This window comes from Panicum virgatum, chromosome 9N, assembly GCF_016808335.1.
Source record: "Panicum virgatum strain AP13 chromosome 9N, P.virgatum_v5, whole genome shotgun sequence".
In the NCBI taxonomy this organism is placed as follows: domain Eukaryota; kingdom Viridiplantae; phylum Streptophyta; class Magnoliopsida; order Poales; family Poaceae; genus Panicum; species Panicum virgatum.
In genome coordinates, this window is record NC_053153.1 from 11,314,864 (window position 1) to 11,340,383 (window position 25,520).

Consider the following 25,520-nt stretch of genomic DNA (forward strand, 5'->3'; position numbering starts at 1 on the left):
ACATTCTTCAATCCTTCGGGCATCCTCACGAAGCAGTAGGTGCCGAAGGGTGTTATGAAGCTTGTTTTCTCTTCATCTTCTTTTCTCATCCATATCTGATGGTATCCGGAGAAACAGTCCAGCAGAGACATCAGTTGACTGTTTGCCGCATCATCAACGACTCTGTCGATTCTTGGCAGCGGGAAGTCATCCTTCGGACATGCTTTATTGAGATCAGTGAAATCGATGCACATGCGCCACTTGCCATTCTTCTTTTTGACCGGCACGGTGTTTGCCAGTCATGTTGGGTACTTGACTTCTCGAATAACATTTGCATCTAACAGTCTCTGGACTTCGGCTTTGACTGCCGCAACTTTTTCATCTACCATTTTGCGAAGTTTCTGCTTCCTCGGCTTGATGTTGGGGTTGATATCCAAGCGATGCTCAATGATATCTCTGCTGACACCCCGAAGGTCACTGGCGGACCATGCAAAAACATCTTGATTTTTGCGTAGGAACTCGAGAAGCTCTTTTTCTTCCACGGGCTCGAGGGTTGCATTGATAGTTACAATTTTGTCAGGAAGGTGCTCGTCTAGGGGGATTTTCTTGACTTCGCAATCTTCTTCGAAGGTTATTTTTTCTTTGTCTTTCTGCTGTTGTTTGAAGGTATGGGACTTGGATTCGGTCCGACGGTTGTGGACATTTTTCTGGCCTGGGGTGTAGCCCCGCTCTATGTCTCTTGCAAGCTGCTGGTCGCCACGGACAGTGATGACCCCCGCAGGTGCTGGAATCTTCATGCATAAGTATAGTTGGTGAACAATAGCTTCAAACTTGTCGATGGTCCCCCTTCCTAGGATTGGTCGATAGGGATAGGGCATCTCTACCACATCGAAGGTGATATGTTCTGTTCTTGTGTTGGCTGTGTCACTGATGGACATAGAGAGTGATAGTTTGCCGATTGCATTCACTTTTTTTTCCTCCGAATCCCATTAAAAGGATTTCCGAAGGCTGAAGCAGGCTTCGGTCGATGCCCATTTTGTCAAAGGTGTCAGAAAAGATGATATCTGCAGAACTGCCAGTGTCAACTAGTATTCTGCCAATCCTCCAGCCCTGAATATTTGCCTCGATGACATGAGCATCTGTGTGTGGGTAGCTGATGAGGTTGACATCTTCTTTGGAGAAGGTGATCGGAGAGTGTGACTACTGGGTTCTCTTGGTTGGACCTTCGGAGACGATGCAATGGACTTGCTTGAAGTTGTCTCTTGTTTTCGAAGTCCAGGGTGGAACCTCCGGAGATGGGCATGATCATCTCGAAGGTTGGTAGTACCGAGGGTTGGCTATTTGTGGTTTGGTTTTCTTATTTTGGTGGGTGGATTGGGGGTGGTGGTAACTGCTCTTGTGTCGGCTGAGCTTGGGTGGTGGGTTGATTGGGTTGTGCTTGAGGGTTTGGCTGCGGCTGCCAGTTGTGGTTGTAGTTATAGTTGAACATGGGTGGACGGTATGCTTGGGTAAATGGGGGGTGGAACGAATAAAGGTTGTGTGTACTGTATTTATTGAGGTTGAGTTTGTGGAGTCTGAGGTCATGTAGTATGCCCAACTAGCTTGACTTTTTTCTCGAACTCCATTCTCTCGAAGGTCTTCTTCTCCTCCGGGCACTGGTTTGTTCTATGATCAGAGTCAGACCCGTGGAAGTGACAGAAGAATTTTTTGGGCTCACGCAAAGGTCCGCGACCTCGGCCTCTTCCTCTGCTGCGACCTCTGCCCTGTGCTCCGGACGAAGGTTGCTTGTTATTTGTGTGTTGAGGTTCCGACTCTGGTGATATCATGAAGGGATCAAAGGTTAACTGTTCCTCATCATCTTGTGAAGGTTCCACAGGTAAAATGAGTTGCTGAGCTGGCTACTTCTCTTGCTGCCTTGTTTGCTGATTGTATTTTTCTGCCTGACGCATAATTCTTTTTTGCCCTACCCTTCTGCGGTGGTTGGCATCTGACTTCGCATATTTTTCTGCTTCTGTATAGAACTCCTCCAGTGTCTTCGGGGGCTCTCTTGTGAGATGAGAAGCAAGCTGGCCAGGCAGGAGACCTTCGATGCATTTCTCAATCGCATCTTTCTCCGGAAAGTTTGGGATTTGAGCCTTCTTCTGAACGAACCTCCGGAAATAGTCATAGAGAGGCTCGCGGTCGTGCTGTGGGCACTTGAAGTCTTTCACAGTGTTGGTGTTTAGCCTTCTGAAACCCTGGAAGTCCTGGAGGAGCCTACCTTTCAGCTGGTACCAGTTATTGATTGATGGTTGGGGAAGGTATGAGTACCAGTTGGCCACAGAACCTTCGCAAGCCATGACAAAGGACTTGGCCATGGTTGAGTCGTCACCTCCGACTGAAGCAATTGTTGCTTCGTAGGTCATGAGGAACTGGGTTGGATCAGTTGTAGCATTGTACTTGGGGAGTTGTGTGGGCTTGTAGCCGAGCGGCCATAAATTTCGCTGCAGAGCGACTGAGAGTGGCGAGGTCGGGTCAAATGGGAGGTTGACCGGTGGTAGCCTTCGGTCTTCATTGTGATCGAAGGTTGTCTGGTGGATGACGCGGTTTTCTTGTTGGGCAGAATCTTCGGGCATTTCTTGGTATGTCCTCTGCAAATTCTCAACTTCTGCCTCCATTTCTGCTAGTTTGCGCCTGACCTCGGCTAGCTTGTTTGCGTGGTCCAGTGCCCTCTTTTTGGTGGCGAGCTGAGCTTCGATGTGTCTTTTCTTCATTTCAAGGGCCTTGAGCTTGAGTGCTGCTTCGGTGAGCTCCGCGGATTGGTTTTGATGAGCTTCGGTGTCTTCGCTGTCTTCAACTAGATCTCCATGAAGAACAGCTTCGGTGGTGATGTCTTCAATTCGTGGGTTGGATTCTTCGTGCTGCGATGGAGAGCCATCGAGGATAGGGCCAGGCTGAGTGGAGTTGCTAGTGGTGCCGGCGGGGGCTTTCCTCTTCGCTGGGGCCATTGAAGGTTGTTTTTCGAACTGGAACAGTGGGCGCCGCTGTTAGGATCTTTGCTTCTTAGATGCCCAAACAGGAAGCATGAACAGTATGAAAATGGCAATGAAGGTATGCACTTAATTCTACAGTAATAACCAGAAAATTCAACCCTTTACACTGTGGAGAGAGGGACTATTTATACCCTTGGCCATCGGCCAGATATCCCCGAATTGCCCTCCTCCAACTCTTTTACAGCTCACTTACAGATGGTTTCAGTGTAAAATTACACGGTGAGAGGTGCACAAATTCGACATTCTCACGTATTCACGTTTCACACGCACGCCTACTTCTGACGAAGGTTCTGAGGACCTTCGTCCGGGTTGCATTCCGCACTCGATATCCTTCGGGTCGCGAAAACCTTCGCAGGTTCTAGCCTTCAGGCTTGTGCTCCTGAGCAATCAACCGTCAGCTTCGGCCTCCCAAAGGTGATCCCCTCGATGCTCCGCAGGTTGTGGTCTTCTGGCGTGCTCCTGAACGATCAGTCGTCACCTTCGGCCTCCCGAAGGTGAGCCTCCCGGTCTTCGGTGTCTTGGTTGGCACCGAGCACCCTTCGGACGCTCTTGTTACCTAACATCGGGTCCTGCAGAGATTATGAGATATTTTCGAGGCTGGGATTAATCTCCCGCATTCCCAAAAGTCCGATCCCCAACACTGTCCTTGAGAGCTGGAAACAGCCTTGGACGTACGGCCGGGATGATAAGGTATAGTAACACCAGTTGTTCATCGCAGCGTTGGCAGGCAGCAGGTTCATGGAACCGAGATCATCAAGCTAGCTAGCTCTCGGGCGGGTCTCGGCCAGCGAGAAAAGCCTGGCTGTTGTGTGCTGGCGAAACTGCCACAGCCGAGTGAAAACTCGCTGGAAACTGGGCCGGGAAACGTCTTTTCTGCTAGTCAAGGGTAGCTCGGCCCGATCGCTCGGCCGGGAATCCGGCATGAATGGCCCAGCCGGCCCCGCGGGCCACCTGCTGCATGGGCCGATTGGGCCGTTCGCTTCGCTCCTGAGCCCACCGCCCCTTTCGCGTGCATCTGCTGTTTCTTACCCAAGAAGGGAACAACGGGGGATTTACGTACATCATCGCTCCGTTGATTTTGTCTCACTAGCATAGACGGAAGTATGACACGCATAATTTTTTTTTAAAATATTTTGGAAAATCTAATTAGATTTTAATTTGAAAATATATTTAATTAAGTATTAATTATATTATATTGAAAATAATTCTAAAAATATGTATCATGTTCTGCTATCTCATAGCTTAGGTCGACACAAATCTTATGCAGCAGGAATAGAGTACAAATTAATTGAAAACAAATTGTATGCATTGTTTCTCTTCATTCAAGGAATCAAAATTTCCAAATATAGGAAAAAAATGATTTCACTTCCATTCTTCTTAATAAAAAAGAAAAAAAAGTGGCACGATCAATATCAAAATTAAGCCTATGCACCCGCACATGTAGTGCTGAATAAAACTAAGTAACTTATCTCAAAACAGTTTGAAGCTTTAGTAGTAACAATTAAACGTGAAAAGCGTACTCTAGTACTTGAAACACAGTAGGCCAATAGCCCATGAGTAGTAATGCTTAGTTCTACTCAAGGCCATCACTCTTGTTTGATGAAATCTTATCTTTTCGTATTTTTCCACACCACCACTCATATCAGAAATCTAAATCATCCGCCGCCGTTCCCTCTCATGCCTAGCTCTGCGTTAGGGCTACGGAGCTCACCAGTCCCTTACTTCAAAACTGAGCGGAGCCCGAGGATTTGGTTTCATGTATGTTATCACTTGGTTTTGTACGGCTGTGATTTTTTTTGAGAGTAACGGGTAGTTTATGTACTAATCAATCAACCGATCGTTACAGAGAGAAGCTCGGATAAACTCCGGAGCCTCATGAAACCAAACCGATTCAGAAAGTTGAACGACTGATCTAGCTAGAACATGTGCTACCTCATTACAATTTCTGCTGACATGTATAAAAGAGAAAGCAATAGAAGCTCTAGCTGCATGCTTGATGTCTTCGACGAGTACACCAGTTTCAGATCGATCCTTGTTTGCTGATTTAATTTTCTGTACCACATTGAGACTGTCAGAAGCAACTATCACTTTGTCATATGGAAGGGCTGAAACAAAGTAGACTGCATGCCTGAAAGCAATCGCCTCTGTAATTTCTGGTTCAGTGATCCTATCAAATCCCTGCCTACATGCAGCCAGGAAATTGGCCCTGTGGCCTCTAATCACCAAACCAATGCCCATACGATTTGATTCTGCAAACACAGCTGCATCAACATTCACCATAACCCATCCTTCCGGCGGTGGAGCCCATTTCTTAGGACTCAAAGGGTCACACCTTTTGGAAACACGGCTGTGTTTTGTTTGCAGATTCGTGGTGGGGTTGTGATTTGGTATTGTTTAACGTTGTGGGCCAAATTTGCATCTGTTATCTTTCTTTACTGAAACCTGGTCGCGCTCGCGGCCAGGGAAAGGGGCCACGTGGGCTCCGAAAACATCGGCCGTCGGATCGCGATCCGATGGTCAGGAATAGATAGGGATGTAAATTTTGCAAAAAAAAAACCCGAGCTTTGTTAAAATGAACATGGAGTCCATCAATTTAACGGAAAACCCCTCGGACTTCGTGGAGCCTTACTTTACAAAAAAAAACCCTGAACTTTTAGTAATCGTGCCATACTCCGTGAATTTTGTAAAAAAAACTCTAGACTTTGTTAAAATGATTCTGATGTCCATCAATTTTATGAAAACCCCCTTGAACTTTTCAGTAATCGACCGGTACTCCGTCGACACCAAATATACCAAATAACTCCCGCAGTCTACCAATTTTACGAAAATCCCCCCGGACTTTTTGCAGTTCAATTTTTTAAAATAAACCTGAACTGGAGGGCATATTTCTGCGCGGCAACGCCGCGCAATGTTCTAGTGTTGTCTGGTTTCGGCCCGGTTGCATTTATTTTCTTCCCTCACACTCGTTTGGCCCTTGAGGCTTACATCCCCGTCCGTGCTGACGAGTCGGACGCCCTTCACCGGCGCGGATGACGACGACCTCATCCTGAGGGCCGCTCATCGTCTGTCGTTCGCCTTTGCCGGATGGAACGCGATGGTGATGTGTGTCCGGTCCGGTGTGGTTGGCATGTGTGGTGTTTTGTGGAAAGTGATTATGTATGCCGGCCTACTATGTGTTTGTGCGCATGCGCAGCGCTCGGCCCAAACGACCACGGCCTAAAGAATTGTGGCCTTCTCAAAACCCAACAGTATCCCCATTCGGCCTGGATACACTAGGCCCCAATGTGCTCTCGCCTCGTTTCCGGGGCGGTAAAAACTGGCCCCATTTGGTTCTATTATACATTTCCTAGAACGGATATTCTAGCATCTGCATGAAGAACCAAATAAAGTCTATTTGCAAAACCTCTTCAGAGATGGGTATAACTTTTCGCGACGAATCTAATGACGGTAATTAATCTATGATTAACTACAGTAACTATCCTCAAATCACGCGGTCAAAGACCTTATTAGAATCTTCAGAGTTTCTAGCACATGATTCTGAAGTTGGTTTTGTAAACTGGTTTTGTTTGACACCGTAATACCGGTCAAAATGTTACTATTCCCTTGAAATAACCAAACCAAACAACACCACTAACTCGCGCGGGTCACGCTCGCGCCGAGCTCGCGACCCGTGCGCAGCCTGCTGCAGCCCAGAATATGAGAGGTGGGCTGCCATGGTCTATGCGTATTTTTCTTTGTTTTCATTCTAATGTGATTACTTTCTTATAGAGTGTCCGTTTTCAATTATGTCCGCACCACTACATACATTTCTTATTATTAGATCTATAAAACAAGATCCACGATGCTATATTGACAACTTATATAAAACAAGACCGTTCAATATAAGTTGTTAATATAAGTTTTCAAGCAAAATGTCATTGGAACAAAATGGGTGTTTCGCAATAAATAAGATGAACATGGCGTGGTAACAAGAAACAAGACTCGGTTGTTGGCTCAAAGCTTCACATAAAATGAAGATTTGTATTTCAGTGAGATGTATGCACCCGTAGTTAGACTTGAGCCAATTCATATATTACTTGCCTATGCTACTCACCATGATTTCAAATTGTATCAAGTAGATGTAAAGAGTGCTTTTCTCAATGGACTGGTCTCCAAATTAGTCTATGTTGAGCAACCATTGGGGTTTAAAGACCCGAAGCTACCGAACCACATCACAAGCTCCATAAGACACTATATGAGCTCAAGCAAGCCCCAAGAGCATGGTATGAATGCCTTAAGGATTTTTTTTAAGAAAAGGCTTAGAGATAGGCAAAGCCGATCCTACTCTCTTCACTCGTAAAGTTGAACATGATATATTTGCATGCTAAATATATGTCAATAACATTATATTTAATTATACTAATCAAGAATGGTGTGAAGAGTTTAGTAGGACCATGACCAAGAGGTTCGAGATGTCTATGATGGAATAGTTGAATTCTTTATTGGATTTCAAATCGAGCAACTCAAGGAATGCACATTCATTTGGCAAACAAAGTACACTAAAGACATGCTCAATAAGTTTGACATGGAGAATGCCAAGCCCATCAAGACACCAATGCCAACAAATGGACATCTCGATGTAAATGAAGATGGTAATGGCGTGGATCAAAAGTTGTACCGCTTCATGATTGGATATTTGCTTTACCTCTATGCATCTAGGCCCGATATTATGCTTAGTGTGTGCACATGTGCAAGGTTTCAAGCTAATTCTAAGAAATGTCATCTTATGGCTGTTAAGAGAATTCTAAGGTAGGTTTACACTCCGAACATTAGCTTGTGGTATTCTAAAGGCTCCACTTTTGATTTACTTGACTATTTTGATTCGGATTATGCCGGTCAAAATAACAGTTCCGGGACTTGTCAATTCCTTGGACGGTCTTTAGTGTCTTGGAGTTCCAAGAAATAAACTCTGTTGCCCTATCCACCGCCAAGGCCGAGTATGTTGTTGCAGTTGCTTGTTGTGTGCAACTACTTTGGATGAGGTCCAGCTTGAGCGACTTTGGTTGCTTATTTAGTAATCCCGCTCTTGTGTGATAACGAGAGTGCGATCAAGCTAACTAAAAACCCCGTAAACCACTCAAGAACTAAACACATTGACATAAGACACCATTTCTTGTAAGACCACAAAGCCAAAGGAGATATCGCTTTAAGCCATGTGAGCACTGATAAACAACTAGACGATATCTTCACCAAACCACTTGATGAGTAAAGATTTTGTGCGTTGAGGAGTGAATTAAACATCTTGGATTCTCATAACTTAGTTTGACATCATGCACATATTTAAGTGATTCTAGATTGAGCTTTTATGAAAATTATGTTTATCTAGATATTAAAGTGTGTTTTTTGAGAAATTTTGAATCTTTTATTTGCTAGCTTGAGATTATGGTTGCCCTTGATTGACTGTTGGCTAATCTCAAGTTAGTAATTCTCTCAAGCCACTTATAATTCTAACCACAAACTTTCATGCCAATATCCTTATATGATACGTAAGGAAGATCAGATCCATTGTGCTCATCACATGAACATTTCGCAATCTCCTTCACAATCACAGCCAATAATATTAGATGGCATCTTGATGCCCTTTTGTAATTTTTAGAGACTTCAGGTACGTGAAACCTAAATTATTGCCAAAAGTAACACATTAATTATTCACTAATTATTACTATATAATATGGGAAAGTAACAGGAACAGAGACAAAAAACAACAGTAGAACATAGAAGATATGTGAGAAGTAACTGTACATTAATCAACATTCGTCGATGATGAAATTCTCATAGAAATGAGAAGCATTTGGCATTGAATTTGGGAAAATAAATTGCGATTAATTTTTTGAGATTCCATTTAGCATTTTATTGCATCATAATTATCTTGTTTGGTAGTACTATTCTCAGTTATTGTTGTTTGGTACTTTGGCTAACTGTTGTTCGAAGTGTAAACTAAACTGCAAATGGAAACAGTTACAAATAATTATTGTTTGAGCATAGACATTGTTCCTAAAATAAAATTTTGATAACTAATTTTTGTTCTAATAAATGCATAAAAGTATAATATTATAAAATGCATTTTAATACAAATCTACATGTATCATTTTAAATACAGACAATCATCATTATTATCAACTACAACAACATAGCCTTTTTGTCTCAAATAAGTTGGGATAGTCTCAACATAGCCTTTTCACTCGCGCTCCTTCGCCACCACGAAACCCAGGCGATCCTATCTGCTCGGCCGTCGTGGCCGCGCCGCCGGGGAATAAAAGGCGCGTGGTGGTGATCTGCTCTGCTCTGCTCCCGGGTTTCTGGCCACAGAGCAGATTGTTCTTTCGCGGCGATGATCCTTGCTATAGCAAACACTACGATGCCCAATCGATGATTCCCATGTGTGTGGCGTCTCGAGGTTAAAGGCTGCAAATGAGATGCCAAGAAAAGAGAACACATTCTGAATTTCTGACGAGAAAGCGGTGTGTCGCGCCAAGGCTGCTACTGTCTTCTTCACGGCGGTCTACATCACGGGCGCCAGACAAATTCCATGACAGATTGGACCGAACGAGGCCACCGTTCACCGACAGATTCATAGGGGATTCACTCCTGCAAAATCAGCGCGCATTTGGGATAGAGCTATGGCGTTTTTTTTTTAATGGCCCTCTGATCGAGCACAGGTCACTGCTCACGAGAGAGGGACGAGAGAGAGAGAGAGAGAGAGAGAGAGAGAGAGAGAGAGAGAGAGAGAGAGAGAGAGAGAGAGAGAGAGGCCTTTACGGGATACCAAGAATCCATGGCGCCACCAGCTGTCGCTCTCGCGTCTTACTTTCGCAACGGCCGAACCGCGGCGTCCATTCCGCATGCAGGGCTTGCGTTGTAAGTGGAAGGAGGAACCGCCGCTTTCTTTATGCATAGGCGGCAAGGGAATTTGGCGGCGATGCGAGGTGCTGGCCACTGGCCAGTGACTGTGCGTCTGCTGCTCGCGCCGGCCGGCCGGCGCTGAACGTGAGCCATGCGATGCCGTGCGGGCGCAATAGTTTTATGTCCCGCTGAAAGGGTGAAAGCCGGGGAAAGACTGGCCAGTGACTGTGCGTCTGCTGCTCGCGCCGGCCGGCCGGCGCTGAACGTGAGCCATGCGATGCCGTGCGGGCGCAATAGTTTTATGTCCCGCTGAAAGGGTGAAAGCCGGGGAAAGGTGAAAGGGAGAATGTTTGCTGCGGTGGATGGAGATAAGGTCGCATCTCCGATCCGGATGAATTCGAATGGAAGCCCCCGAGTGTGCCCATCGAACATCCGCCTGCAGCCAAAGATGCAGTGTGTGTGTGTGTGTGTGTGTGTGTGTGTGTGTGTGTGTGTGTGTGTGTGTGTGTGTGTGTGTGTGTGAGTGAGTGAGTGATGCGCATGGCTACTGCATGCATGCTTAGGTGCCCTGTCTTGAAATGGCCACTGTACCCTCCAATACTCATAGAACGTACGAAGCAGTTGTCGTGAATTATAAAGTTTTAAAAGTGGCAGCTCGCCTCCGTCCCTACAAATATGTTGCATTTGTACGTATGCACACATGACCTTTTTTAGCCAATTGCATGATATTTTATTTTCCAGTTTTTTGAGCAATTATTTTCCTGTTGACATGAAAATTCCTCCAACATGCTGGTTTCTTTTCTGAACATTCTAACTGGGCTTTATTTCCTCATTTCTCAGGTGGGAATTTTATTTTTGCGGCCAAGGCAGAAGAGAGTAGCCGTGCATTGCCATTGTTAGGTTGTATAGGCGAACTTTTTCATATTCCGGTCGGTATTAGTTTTTCGACTTGAGGTTGTAAGATGCAGTTTGCTATACTAATGGTAAAACTAAAGTGACTTTTGCCAAGGACAGGGAAAGTATTAGGTTCTTTCTTTTCCACGTCGTGATGCACCACGCACGCTCTCATTTTCCATAAACTATATCTGTGTAGCTTTAGCTCTTGTTATAACAACAACTATGCTATAGTGGGGCTAACCCTTTCCATGACTTTTTAAATATAAACTCTTGTTAATTAATACGTGCATACCAATGGGATCGATCGACTTGGTACCCTCCAAGTACCATACGTCATTCGCGCGTATAATACACGGGCACTTTCTAATATGGGTAGGTCAACATGACAACAGCGCATCATGGAACCAGCTGGTTTTTACACTGCATTAATTATATTTGGGCGAAAATTCTCTTGCCTAAGTGAGCCGATAAGAGGCGTCCCTTAATTCGTACGCAATTGTGCCCATTGGCCATGCACGCATCCCTTTCGGTCGTCACTTGTTTACTCAGTTGACTTTGGGATGAAACTTTTCCATGTTGACTTTGGTATTTCTCTGCTGCTGCTGCCGCTGCGCTTTTTTTTTCTTAGCCGCAATGCTGACCCCCCATATGAAAAAGAAACAGGGGGGACATAGTGGAGTCCCTTGGTCGGGATAAAAAAATCTAGCAACTTATCCATAGACAGACAGACTAATGTGTCTACAGGCATAGGTGAAAGAACCAAACACCTCCACTGAATGCCACAGATCATGTATAGTGTCATACATGGGGGAATAAAGTTTGACCTCATGGGTCATGAGAGGGTTCGTACAAGTACTTTTGGGGAGAGAGGGTGGCTAAATTATTTGAGCACTGAGCCGAGGAATTCAGCCTAGCTAATACGTTGATCAGCACTTGATGATGGCTACCTACTTGTCTTTGGACCATCAGCTCAATTAGGGTCATAAGTGGGCGGCCGGCAATAACAAATAACTACTCTCTCCGTTCCAAATTATTATTAGTCATTTTAGCTTTTTTAGATGCATAGATTTTGCTATACATATAGATATATCGTCTCTAGATGCATAACAAAATCTATATATCTGAAAAAGTCAAAACGACTAATAATTTGGGACGAGGGAGGAAGTAACATCCAACAACTGGATTCTCCTACCACACATTCCATCTCGGCATTTGTAATTCCCGTCCCAAAACAGTTTCGATCTTAAAACTTTGTTCGGACGGTACTACATTTAAGCTTAGCTGCAGCAGGTTCATTCACTTACAGAAAAAAAAAACACAGAGAATGTGTTGTGGCACAAGGCCATTGCGACAAGTGTAGTACGTACGTCCGCCGGGGACAAAATCTTGTCAGCTGGATGAGCATCGGTTCCCGCTACAACAGTAGCGGCCTACGCAAAATCTCCGGTGGACCATCTGCTCGGGACCTCTCTTTTGCCACCGCTTTTCCCGTGTGCCGGCCGACGGAGACTGAACCTTGGAGGAGAAGAGGAATAACGCCGGATCGTGTGGTTCTTCAGGAACGATTTGGTTCCTGCTGCCCTTTTCGTTCAGATCATGCGTGCCTTGCAGACGAAGAAGCAGATCGGCAGACGTGATGGGAAGGACGGCTGAAGGCAGAGATACCACCAGACCAGAGGAGCCTTTGCTGTTTCGGTGTGAGAACGTAACGGGCACCCCCTAGTTTCAGTTTACTTGCAATTGCAATGGCAGTGACAGCCGCTTAATTGGTCAGCGCTCAGAGAGAGGGCGCAACTCCTTGGAGACGAGTCCGCGAGTCAGTAGTTGCAAGCGGCTGATGTGTGCCTGTACGTGTGGTTCAGCGCGCGACACAACCAGCTCCTGGTTGCCGACCAGGCCTGAATGCTGATGTGTGCCTGGACGTGTGGTTCAGCACATACTGGTCGTTCTCCGGGTCCTGGTGGTCTCGCCCTCCGTGCAGGCTATCCATGCCGGTTGTGTTTTGCGTTCCGGTGCAGAGCATCCAGCCCGCGGCGTATGATTGACTGACCCCTGACAGCGGCCAGCGGGCGGCGGCGGCCAGCCGGTTCCCAGGCCCTGCAACCGCAGCCCAGTTGCTGGACCGGCCCTGCAAGTTGCCGTGACAGCGAGCCGGGGCTCGCAGGACACGTGACGTGGAGACGAGATCCTCGGTCATCTGAACCACCGCGGGGGATGGAGCTGGTTCCTTGTTGGCCACCCCCCTCTCGAATAATTCAGTGCGTGAGCTCCATCTCCGTTGGTCGAGAGGATTCCTTCCCCACCTTTCTTTTTTGTGCCTCCCAACACGCGCAAGGAACGGACACTGAGGAGCTTTTCCATGACACTAGTAGTGCAGTGCTGCCTACTGTGGACTGACTGCCTGATGATATATGCTACAGTATCTGCTGGTTGTTTAATCCGAGAGTTGGTATTCCATCGCCGGCAAAGGTAGGTAGCCCAACCAGGAACATAACAGAGAACACGTCATGTGTACTGGCGTGGCCACACCCGATCCGATCCACAAGGACCGTAGAGTTTGAACAGGTTAGGGGTCTACATTAAGATGATAAGCCTACGAACTCGCTAGTACACAACTTCGTCACCGCCAGGTCGAAAACAACATCAGCACCGGTTTAGCCACCCGTTGGATTAGGATCGACGGTGATGGAATGGCGCATCACCGCCAAATTTAGAATCAGCGATGTTGCTTGTTAAAAAACAAAAGAATGAGACGCCCCGCGCCGGCGGCTACCGCTCCTCCATGCCGCTGCCCTTTGCGCTGCATGCCACCGCTCCTGCCCCGCGCCAAAGGCGCCCCCGCACCGCTACCGCCGCCCTCCTCTCCCAATTGTCGCGCCTATGCATTGGAAACAAGAGTATTGCTACTAATTGTATGTATATGCATACAATCTTATTATGAAATGGGAATGCATTGGAAACAAAAGGGTGCAACTCTAAAAGGAGCTTTAATGTTGGCATTTCCATAGTTTATCCATAGATATAATTTGTCACAAAAGATAAGATCCAAATCGTTCTGTAAAAATAATATGAAATTAAAAAAATTGGGTGTCCGTGCCTTCATATGTTGCTGCAGTTGCCCTCATATCGATAACATTTTTTCTTGTTACGACCTACTTCTAAACTATAACAAACCAATTGTCACAATAAAGCGATATTGCCATAGAACCAAAAAAAAAAAGAAGAAGAATCCAGCTGTAATGTAGCATTATATGTTCCGAAAGAAAGCACGAGGGATCTTTGGTATGAATAGCACCGAAACGTCACATATATGATATATCTGTCTATCCACTCTCAGTGATCGATCTAGGGTTACCCAAAGCAGCAAGACACGCCATACTAGTTCACGTATCCTTTTTTTTATCTTATCCTTTTTCCCATTGCGACAATTGTTCGGTACGCACATACGGCTTCTCCAGAAATCTTCTCCAGGATCCAACATACCGCGCTAGTAGTAGGCGTCATGCAGGAAAACGGTTTTAAAAAGAAAAGGAAAAAAAAATCGAAGGCGCCATGCCTCTGAAAACGACAAGCTCTGTTAATCCGTCCAATCACCAAGGCCTCATCCAAGTAAAGCACTGGATCTACTAATCCATAGGGACATTAAGAAGCGTGTGCTTATACAGCGAATCTGTTAATCCATTGGCAAATTACTTAAATCACACCGCAAATAGTACAAGGAGGCAGCAAAGCTACTACTACTAGAGCAACAACAATTACAGCACGCACGAGAGGCCACTGCAAGCAAAGGGACCAAAGGGCGACCGGTCGATGCAGCACGAGCAGTCCCAAAAAAGAACACCAAGCAACACATGGGAAGGATGTGTCGCAAAAATAATAATAATCATAATGCCCAGCATGCAGTGGCCACTGTGACGGCGACGGATTGACGAGGTTATTATAATGGGGGCTAATCAGGACCGTGCTTGATTTGCTAGTGATTAATTTAGGGCTAGCAATGGCGACAAGACCGGGCTGTCGTCGCGATCGCAGCGGTGTGTCGCGTGGCTGTGAATGCGGCCGACGGCGGCTTTGTTGTTCAGGAGGTGGCAATGCAGTAGGGCTCCAGGATGAAGAGCGGCTTCTGCCGCAGCTGCCGGCACCGCCGCACGCTCTGCAGCAGGTCCTGCTTGTCCCCACGCCGCGACGTGAACAGCAGGAGCTGCTTGGGCTCGGCGGCGGCGGCGGAGGCGGAGAGGTGCACGCCGCCGCAATTGTCGTCGTCGTCCTCCGGAGCCGGCGGGACGACGTCGGTCCCAGTCGAGGCCACGGCGACCGCGGCCGCCAGCGTCGTCGTGGACGACGGCACCCGGCGAAGGCTCGGGCGTGGTGACGACTGCGCCACCGCCTCCGCCTCGTCGTCGCTGGCTTCCGCCTCGGGCTCTGCTGTCGTGTCGGCGTGGCACCGGGGTTGGTGGTCCACGGACAGCGGCGTGCTGCCGACGAACTTGTTGATCACGAGCGTCGAGCGGTGCACCTTGGCGGCGGCGGGCGTTTGCGGCTGCGAGCTCACCTTGACCTCCACGACGGTGCCCCTGTCCACCACCTCCACCTCCTCCTCGTCAACCTCGTCTTCCTCTTCCATTTCCACCTCCGACTCTGCCTCCTGCACGTTCCTGGGCTCCACGGCCGGGAAGTACGGCGCCTCTGCTGCCACCGCGGTGACCTTGACCTGCTCGCTCTGGTCGCGAGCACAGCACTCGACCAAGGAGAGGCGGAGGCGGCCGCCCTGGCGCCTCGCGTGGAGGTACCCGCGCGGCCTCACCGCCACGGCCTCGACCACGAGGCGCCCGTCCTCGCGACGTGGGCGCATCTGCAGGCACGGGCCGTCGCGGCGCGACATGGAGGGCAGCGGCGGCGGGAACGCGCGGCGCGACGACCGCGTCCCGGCCGAGCAGTGGTAGTTCACCGCCGCGAGGTCCTTCCCTTCCCACTGCTCCTCCTCGCAGTCGCGGGCGGCGGCGTCGTGCTGCCAGAAGGACTCCACCGGGGCAGCCGCCACCGGCAGCGCCGAGTCGAACAGGCAGGCCAGGTCCAGGGACGACGTGAAGTCGCCGGAGCCGGTCTCGTTGCCGAGGCTCTCGGTGCAGACCTCGAGGCTCTTCTGGCTCATCATTCTCGACGACCGGCGCACGAGCGGGTGCACGTACGGCTTGGATGCCTTCTTGGCGCCGGCGGCCGCCTTGTTGACGTCAGCCTGGATGGCGTTCCATATGTCCGCCTGCTTAGGCCGGTCGTCGACGACGGGCTCCGGCTGCTTGTACGGCTCAACAGGGAGCAGCCAGCTGGGCGCCTCGAACGTCGGCACAGCCGGGCCACGGCACACCGCCACCGACATCTTCGCCGCCTGGAGGAAGATGTGAAGTGGCAGTCTCGCTTGCTCCCTGTGAAGAAGCACGATCGTAAAGAGACGTGAGGAACAGATGACTGGCGACTGTTGCGAAGAGTCAAGAGTAAGAGTAGCCAACAACTACCTCAGAGATGCACGCCGCAAGGGGAGCCTGGGATTTGGAAGCACTGGGGGGGGGGGGGGGGGGGGGTGGTCTTGGAAGTAGTTGGGAGTAGTGATCTTGGCTTGTAGTCCTGACTCGAGCTGGATCCCTGCGCTGCTCTTCTTGCACAGGCACACAGCACAAGCTTTGTTTGCAAGCATGTATGGTGTGGTTGCTTGGCTCGGGGGCTATTTGTAGGCGCGGGGCTGGGGCGAGGGGAGAGAGGAAGAGGGGGCATTGGCCGTCCAGGGCCAAAGGGCGAGGGGCCCATGCTCCTCCACTACTTGCCTCCACCATGCTCTGTTTTTTTCCTCTGCCTTTTTGCAAGTTATGCTTTCGCATTTCTTGCCAGGGTATGTTGTCATGGTCTAGGTGGGATGCATAAAACAATGTTGCTGAGGTTATTGTGGATATATGGTTTATGTTGAGGCTATTATTCATATGGACAAAATGGTTAGATCATGGGTGCTGCATTGCTTGTCGTGACTGGAGCTTGGTAACAAGAACAGAAGCGCACGCGTTATTGGTAACAGCAAGTGATGCTTAGGGCCTGTTTGGTGCGACTCTAGCTCCGGCTCCACCGGCAACTCTCGCAGGAGCTGCATCAAATGGGCTGGTCCGTTAGCAGCTTCTGAGGGTGGTTTTGAGAGAGACCAAACCCTTTTGTGGATAGATAGGCAGAGCCGATCGAGCCAGAAAACATGGCTCCATCTGGTCCAGCTCCGATCTAGCCTCCCATGGAGTTCTCCCAAATGGCCCCTTAGCTTTGTTCGCTGCGGGTTCACCAACATGTACGTTTAGGCTAAAACTATATGGATGTTACACTTAGATGCTTATGATTTAGGATTTGAGCCAACTCTTTGATGCGTTTTAGAATTCTCTTTTTTATAAGGGATAAGTCTATTTTACAACCTCGAACTAGTCAAGAAGTCCGTTTTTTAACCTCCCACTACGAAACCGGGTAACATAGGCCCTCGAACTGGCAAAACCGTCCGAATCACCCCCTCAATCACTGTAGCAAGCTGTTTTGAGGGCGGTTTTGCTACAGTAACATTTCCGAATTTCTGGAATTTCACACCTCTCAATTAAATAATAAAGAAAGCATAGTTAATATTATCTAAAAATCATGATATTTTTTTGGGAGGTAGATAAAAAGACAAGGAATCTATTTTGGCTAGATGTGCTACAATAGACATAAAGGAATTTGAATTATAAAATTTTAAAAATAGGTAGAATTCAAAATTCCTTGAATTTTTAGGTCAGCTAAACCTATGATAAAAATGCATTAAAAATATGATAATTCATAATTTTTTATTTAGTTTAGTTAGGTACTTTTTATTGGCCCAAGTTCTATAGAATATTTATAAATTAAAATTTGAGGAATCAAATTTGATTCAAATTTGAGCATTGCGAAGGAATTCAAAAACTTTCTTAAAAACTTGGGCCAATAAAAAATACCTTATTAAACTAAATAAAAAATTATGAATTATCATATTTTTATTTCATTTTTATCAAAGGTTTAGCTAACCCAAAAATTCAAGGAATTTTGAATTCTACCCATTTTTAAGATTTTATAATTCAAATTTCATTATGTTTAATGTAGCACATCTAGCCAAAATAAATTCCTTGTCTTTTTATCTACCTCCCAAAAAATATCATGATTTTTAGACAATATTAACTATGCTTTCTTTATTATTTAACCGAGAGGTGTGAAATTCCAGAAATTCGGAAATGTTACTGTAGCAAAACCGACTTCAAAACATCTTGCCACAGTGATCGGGGGGTGATTCGGACGGTTTTGCCAGTTCGAGGGCCTATGTTACCCGGTTTCGTAGTTGGAGGTTGAAAAACAGACTTCTTGACTAGTTCGAGGTTGTAAAATAGACTTATCCCTTTTTATAATGTTAGTGCTAGCACATCTTAAAATCAGTTGGTTCTTTATCTGCGATGACAGTGTAAGTTTAGTGGAAAGGGAAAAAATGTTATAGTACAAGTACTAAAAAAATATGTATCTGCATGATTGTGTGGCTCCATAATAAATGATCTATTTTATTCAACTCCCTAGTTGTTATTATGCCCATGTATATCTATGAGTAATCGACGTTGTTAACAGAGTAGTAGTTATAAAAATATGTTATACATATGTTACAGTTCAAGCATGTCGTTATATTTAGGTCATGTTTAGTTCCCATAAATTTTTCTACAGTACCATCGCATCGAATCTTCGGACACATACATGGAGCATTAAATACAGTTGAAAAAATAACTAATTATATAGTTTAACTGTAAATAACGAGACGGATATTTTAAATCTAATTAGTCCATGATTGGATATTAATTATCAAATAACAACAAAAGTGCTACAGTACCAAAATCCAAAAAAAAAACACGGACTAAACATGGCCTTAGATTATAGTACTAAATTATCAGTAGTTTGTATAGGTTACCGAATTCAGGATATATACAAATCTACCCACTAAACTTATGTAGCTAGACCATCGTACCTTTTTTACCATACGTACATGACTTCTAGTGAATTTTCAGGAGAAGACGTTTGTTTGTTATATACTAATGTTTTATTCAATGACACTAATGTTTTACCTCATCCACATAATAGCTTCAGTCATGATTAATCGGATTTTGTGGCTAAAACATTCAGCTTGCACGATACCCGCTACAAGGTGACGCACCCGTGTTGTGCGTGGGAAGGACAAATTCCCAGCGGTTACTCCTCGTTTACAGCTGGAGCATCCTCGACGCACCAAATTGTGCTATCTTATCAATTTTTTTAAAAAAACTTTGCTCTAGTTCTTGCATATTGGTTTACGTAAGCACTGCATGGAAAGATTCAATTTTTGTTCCTTTAAGTTTTGTTTGCGTTTCCATACAGGAACAAGAATTGAAGCATAAGCGAGAAAGCATGAAGCATAACTCCGCTTGCTTTCTGTTTCACATCTTAAGCACTTTTCATCAGCACAGGCAAAATATTTATATGTTTATAGGTAGCCTTTTTCTCCCTTAGCCTACTCGTCACCCTCTTCTTAAGTGGAATGCAGATACTTTCTCTAGGCTTTAGCACATTTTTGTCGGATAGAGAATAATGTGTCCTCATGTCTTACTATTTATACTAGTAGCTATATAAATCTTTTTTTGTGTGGATCGTTAATCAACCTCAAACTCACTGTTTGTTTTGTTATAGTACTCTTTGTACCATATAGAACTATAGAAGTACACTTAAGTTGCACTGCAAGTGAATGTTTCGAGACGATCTAAGGTAACTGAACAACTAAAACTGAGCAACTAAAAGACATGCAGAGAAAAAAGTTAGTAAATTTGGGTGTAAGCTTATAGGTGCTTAAAACTGATTTGGTGCGTCTGAACAAATGACAAGCTAGTAGTAAGAACGAACTATAATGAGTTAATTGTAAAATTTTAATAACCTCGTCCTTATTAACTGTCACCGGAGAGGCTCATCTAAACACATGGTACATGAAACTGCAAACAAATCAGCTCACTTACCTTACCTCCATGCATCTTCTTTTTTTTAAAAAAAAAAGTTACTCGCAATAGTATAGTGCGGGACAGGCCCTAACCCAGCCTGGAAAGCTTTAAGCAGAATCAAGACTTTTCCGTGGTCCAAACAGGCTCAGTAATTGAGCATCTAACGGGAGTCCAAATTCGTCATTGACCTTTTGAATTGTTTTAGGTTTACCGAGATTATTCCGAAGCATTGTTATTTGTTAACGCCCCCACTCTGTACAACGTAATTGTACTACTCCTTTTTTTCTCTTTCCAAAAAAGAACCGTACATATATATTTGCGAAAAATACAACCGTAGGCGTTCCCCCCAATTTATTCTACGCCCTTTATCCAATCGAGCAAAGTCTCAGATGCCTCCATTACCTACCGTCCGTAACCCACCAATCCCGGCGGTGGATTCAGGAGAGGTACAGTACAGGAGGAGCACACCGTCCATTCGCCGAGCCCAGCGGCTCGCGCTTCGCGGGGTCGGGCATGGCGGGCGCATCTATTCCTCTCATGTGCGAGGAATCGACCGCACATCGCATCTGCGCTCCTCCGCCGCCCCCGCCTCCCCCGGCTCTAGCGCCGTTCGCGGCACCTCCGTCGCCGCCACGCTAATCGAGCTCGTCGTCGCGCCGTCTAGCCGCCGTCGCGCCGCCTTCTTCTCGCCCCCGCCGCTGGCACCGCCCACCGGGGGTCCGGCCCCGCCGGCAGGCGGCGCTCCCGCGCCGCCGCGCCCTCCGCCGGCCGAACCGCCTCCGCCGCCGCCGAGCCCTCTTTTAGGTCCGGTGAGCCCCCCCCAACCAGCAACCCGGATGCATAAGCCCCGCCGCCTCCCGCCGTCGACCTCGCCGGCGGCCGCTCCGCCCACCTACCACCCATTCCCGCCCCCTCCTCCTCCCCCTTGCTTGCTGGGGCAGCGCCCCCTCCCCTGTCACGAGGAAGAAGATGAACAGGGGAGGAGGGGCGCTTCTGCGACGGCGCGGTGATTTCTCGCGCGCGCGATAAATAGATTTCGCGGGCGGGGCCTTTCCCGTGAAAAGACCCGACCGACGCGCAAGCCCCCCGGACGAACGAACTTTCACCTGCGGAGGGCCACCTGGGCGAACGAGGTGAGGCCGCGCGGAGCGACGTGAGCGGCCCGCGCCCCGGCGGCGGCGCGGCCGTCCGATGGGCCGCCGGCGCGGATCCAGCCGTCCTCGGCGGGCCTAAAAGGCGTCGGATTCGCCTAGCTCGGCGAGTGGGATCGATCGGCTCGGGGGCCAACGGGAATTTGCGCAGCCGGGGAATGTGCGCAGCCGGGGATCGTCCTCTGCGGTCGGCCGCGCCCGGCGGCGACGCGGTTCGGGCGTCCGGCGGCCGGCAGGTGGCGCGCGCACTCGCGCTTGTTCGCGCCCGAAACGGAAATTGTTGGCACTGGCACCCCACGGAGATGCTCCCGAGTTCCGTGCGTAGTAAGGTTGTTTGTTCCCGCTGTTGTTTAAGACTTTAAGATGGACAAGACACCGCACGCGAGTGAGTAATGTTGTTTATCTAGGGGGGATTTGATTTGACGTGGTTGCCGTTTCTCGTTCTGAAATGAGACGAGCGGACAACGGGTGGGTGTGCACGCACCCTTTTCTTTTTATTTGTTTCTCACAGGTGTGACGGTGGCCGAGCTCCCTTTGTATCGAAGCATGTATGGGGATGGGGACTGAAAAAATCAACGAGGAAGAGGGGCAGGAGTGGCCCAGGATCGGTGAACGTTCGTTCATGGCGCGCTCACGTTCTTGAACTTTTTTTTTTGAAGGAAAACGTCCTTGAAATCACCATTCTAGCTACCTGCTTTATTTCATCTTTCTGATTGAAAACGTCTAGCTCTAGCAGGACACAGCGGTGCGCTGTGCAAACTTCGGTAGTCAAAATTGGAAATAAAGCATGGCTCCTAGTAGCATTCCTCTCGGACCACACGCAAAAACAAAAAATCACTAGACAGACGTAGTAGCTCATACATAGCATTTCTCTGCGACCAATGGCCACTCAACAGGTCTGAAAGCGTCCAAATGGCCAGGCTCGCCTTTGCCCACCAGACAAGCTCGACGGGCACGCACCACCCCTCACCCCACCCCAACGGCACCGAACAAAATTTTCACCAAAGGCGCGAGGCCACCACCGGCACCAGCCAACCGTGCTGTCCATTCGTGGTCCGGCTCGCTCGAGTAACCACACGCTCCCGCTCCCAGTGCACTATCCGGATGGCCTCCATTCCGAGCCCCCTCGCCGACCGCCGGCGCTAGCCTTTTCCACCCGTAGCAGCAGCTAGAGCGTGGCGTGTGTCAGGAACGCGATCTCCACCCCGATTTCATGCAGGCCGGCCTGGAATCTGCATGCCCGCCACTGACGCGACGCCTCAGGGGGACCGGCCGACTGGCCTGGCCTGGCTGGCCATTCTCATCTCATCTGCATCTCATCACGAGGAGGCTAGCCTGGCTAGTTGGCTTACCGGCAAACGGCGACGGCGCTCAGCCGAGATATTACCGGCGGCGAATTACTGCGGGAGCCCTGCCCTGCTGCCTTGCGGCCCGCCTGTCCTTCTATTCTTTTTCTTTGGCGCCTCGCCCACGCTCTGGACCAGGGCAGAAGCGAATTCCTTATAGCGTGCGCCGCTCCGCTCGGTAGCGGCGGACGCGCCCGGTGCCGCTGCCGCCGCCGAGGAGCGACCTAGGGTTTGGGGGGAGAGGGGAGGGGGCGGCCATGGAGGGTGGGAGGTGGGCGGAGCGGCCGCCGGCGAGGTCGCCGGCGGCCAGGGTGGCGGCAGGAGGCGGAGGCCTTTATCATTCGGGTTGCTGGGGGTGGGGGCGGCTCGCCGGCTCCCATAGCCACCGGCCATAGAAGAAGGGGCCGGGGGTGGCGGCGGCCCGGCGGTGGAGGCGGGTTCCCGCGCCGCCGGCCGGGCGGTGCCGGACAACCGGTGGGCGGTGGCCGGCGGCGGGGGCGACGGGACGGCGGCGCGGTGGCGTGCTCGATTAGTGTGGCGGCGGCGGAGGCGGCGGAGGCCGCCGGAGCCGGAGGAGGTGGTCGCCGGCGGGGGCGACGGGAGGAACAGAGACGTAAGAAGAAAAAAGAAAGGAGGAGGGAGGATGAAGAAAAATAGTAGAAAGAGAAAGAAGACTATCGTTCGCGGCGACGCTGTCGCGGCGCGCGAGCGCTGTCCAGCGCCCCCCGGGCAGAAGAGATATCTGAGGATGTGTTGTACGGCACTACGGCAACAGCAGGCGCGCCTAGCGGCTCGCGGATCCGGATCGGACGGCGGCCGGCGCGGCCAGCCGGCGCGGTTGAGGAAAGCGTCTCGGGAAAGCGTGGCTGGGCTTTGCCAACCCCGCAGAGCCTATTGGACGCGATTTGGGCGGGCGCGTGGGCGTGGCCCAGCGCCCGGACGTAATCAAATCCACCGTGGTCTATTCTAAAGCCGCGGGTGCGCGTGGTCCTGTTTGCAAAATTCAAGGAAAGGTCCATGCACGGGGGCCCGAGGTAAGGTGGCCAAGACCTAACGAACGAAGAGCACTGCGCAAGGGACCAAGCCAACCAGACTTTGGCCCTGTTTAGTTACCACCCCCATAAACTCCGTAAACATAAAAAAAATATCACATCGAATATTTCGACACATACATGGAGCACTAAATGAAGTCTACTTACAAAACTTTTTGCATAAATGAGCTGTAAATCGCGAGACGAATCTAATGAGCCTACTTAATCTATGATTTGCAACATTGATGATACAGTAACCATCCGCTAATTATTAATTAATTATAGATTAATTAGCATCATTAGATTCGTTTCGCGATTTACAACCCATCTGTGCAAAAAGTTTTGTAAATAGGCTTCATTTAGTACTTCAAATTCGCAAGATTTTATCGCAAATTTTTTTTGCAAAACATCTAAACACGGCCTTTCTGTCTTCGTGATGCAGTAGTCGACAGGGGGATCTCGCCCAAATGCCGATAAGATTCCCTGCCTCTATGGAATCCAACTGTGCTATACTCCCCGTCTTAATGCAAAGACAGATTGTCAGAACGTTTACAGCAAGTTCGAATCCCAAACGGCCGAGACGCCTGACTGCCATGCATGTTTTGGGAGCACAGGGTCTGCAACTCTGCACTCTGCAGCATTGGCGATTTTCCTAGACAAGAAATTGCAAAAATGGGCCTTCATCGGCATTGTTCGATGTAGAATTTGTACTAAGTGACACACAGATGATCAATGCATCCAGGGCTAATATGAAGGCAGGGGCTTACGAAAAGGATGAAACGTTTTTTGAAAAAAAAAAGAAAGGAAAGAAGGATGCCCGACAGACCGAGCCACCCTACAGCCCATACTTAGAACCACAATGGCCTTCCCATACTCAAGCCCCCAGTGTCTTTTATCTGCCTTCAAAAGCAATTTTATCCACAGTAGATGATAATGTTTCTGTTATGAAACGTGTCCCTGTAGGACGTGAATGGGCTTCTATCGAAACTTGGGCTCCAAGTAAGACCAGATCTATTATTCAGAAAATAATGAGAAGAGAGCTCCACCCTATATTTATGTATTGTCTACTTTTGTGTTCGTGTGATTGTTTTTCCTCATCGGCAACGCGACGCTACTCAGAATCATTAGTTTTACAACACGTTATCAGCACGCATAGCTCTTGCTGATTCCGGGTGAGTCGTTCAATATTTGTTGCTTTTAGTAGATTGATTTGTGCTTGCAGTCACTAATCATACGATTAATCTACTACTGCGAGGAACGATGATCAACGAGCAAGCACAGACACCATGCGTGGATGAAAAGCTCGTTTGGCCGCGTGGATGAAAAGACTGTCGCTGAACAACGTCGATCAGGCAGGTTTTCGACCATGCCTATCGCCCTACGCAGCTTGCATCTACTAGATACTACCCTACGCAAATTGAAGGTATGCATCCGAAGAAAAATTGAAGGTATGCAAATCCAGCAGATCGACATATAGTAGATTTTGTTCATGCAATTCACAGTACAATAGAACAGTGGGCCTTGAAGCCACCACAAATTGCACAAACAGATCGGATCAGAAATCCGATTTTGATGACAAACAAGTAGAAACAGAAAAAAAATCCCTAACCCTAACGATTTGAGATCACTTACGGATCCTGTGAGATCCGTCTCACCTCTTCTCCACATCCGGCCACAGCATGGTCGGAACCCCCGTTGCTCCACACACGAGCCCCGCCAGAACCATGCACCACCGTGCAGGGGCCGCTGAATGGACGCCCACACATCTTTCCTGCTCGACGCACCTCGGAAGCAGGTGCACAAGGACCACCGAAGGGACGCCGGCTCGCTGTCGAGCGCACCTTGTCATGTGATCCGGCCTAGGAGGCATGGACGGGCTCGGTGTTAGAGCCATCGAGACGACGGCCAGTGGCAGCCACCTCGATCTCGTCGACCCGCTCGCCCGTGGAGCTATCTGAAGGGCTCACGCACCTCACGCGCTCGGCATGAGGGGCCGACGGCTGGCAATCATTCGGTCCTCGTCATTCACACCGGCCAGGGAGGCGCGGATGGCCGGCGCTACGCGGTGTTATTTGGGCGACGGCAGAGAGCCATGCAACGGCATGGAGGCACGACGCCAGGAGAAGCTGCGGCGTGGGAGAGATGGCAGGAAGCTGCCAGAAGAAATCGC

General features: G+C 48.5%; 1 protein-coding gene across 1 annotated transcript; it reads right to left on the reverse strand.

Moving 5' to 3' along the window:
- Positions 1–14,442: 14,442 nt before the first annotated feature.
- LOC120691976 (protein FAF-like, chloroplastic) lies at positions 14,443–16,488 on the reverse strand. The gene is made up of 2 exons (XM_039975185.1): positions 16,304–16,488; positions 14,443–16,213 (listed from the first exon to the last, which is right to left on the reverse strand). Exons 1-2 carry the CDS (start codon positions 16,480–16,482, stop codon positions 14,869–14,871), a joined length of 1,524 nt encoding a protein of 507 aa, XP_039831119.1. The 5' UTR covers positions 16,483–16,488; the 3' UTR covers positions 14,443–14,868.
- Between the last annotated feature and the right edge of the window lie 9,032 nt (positions 16,489–25,520).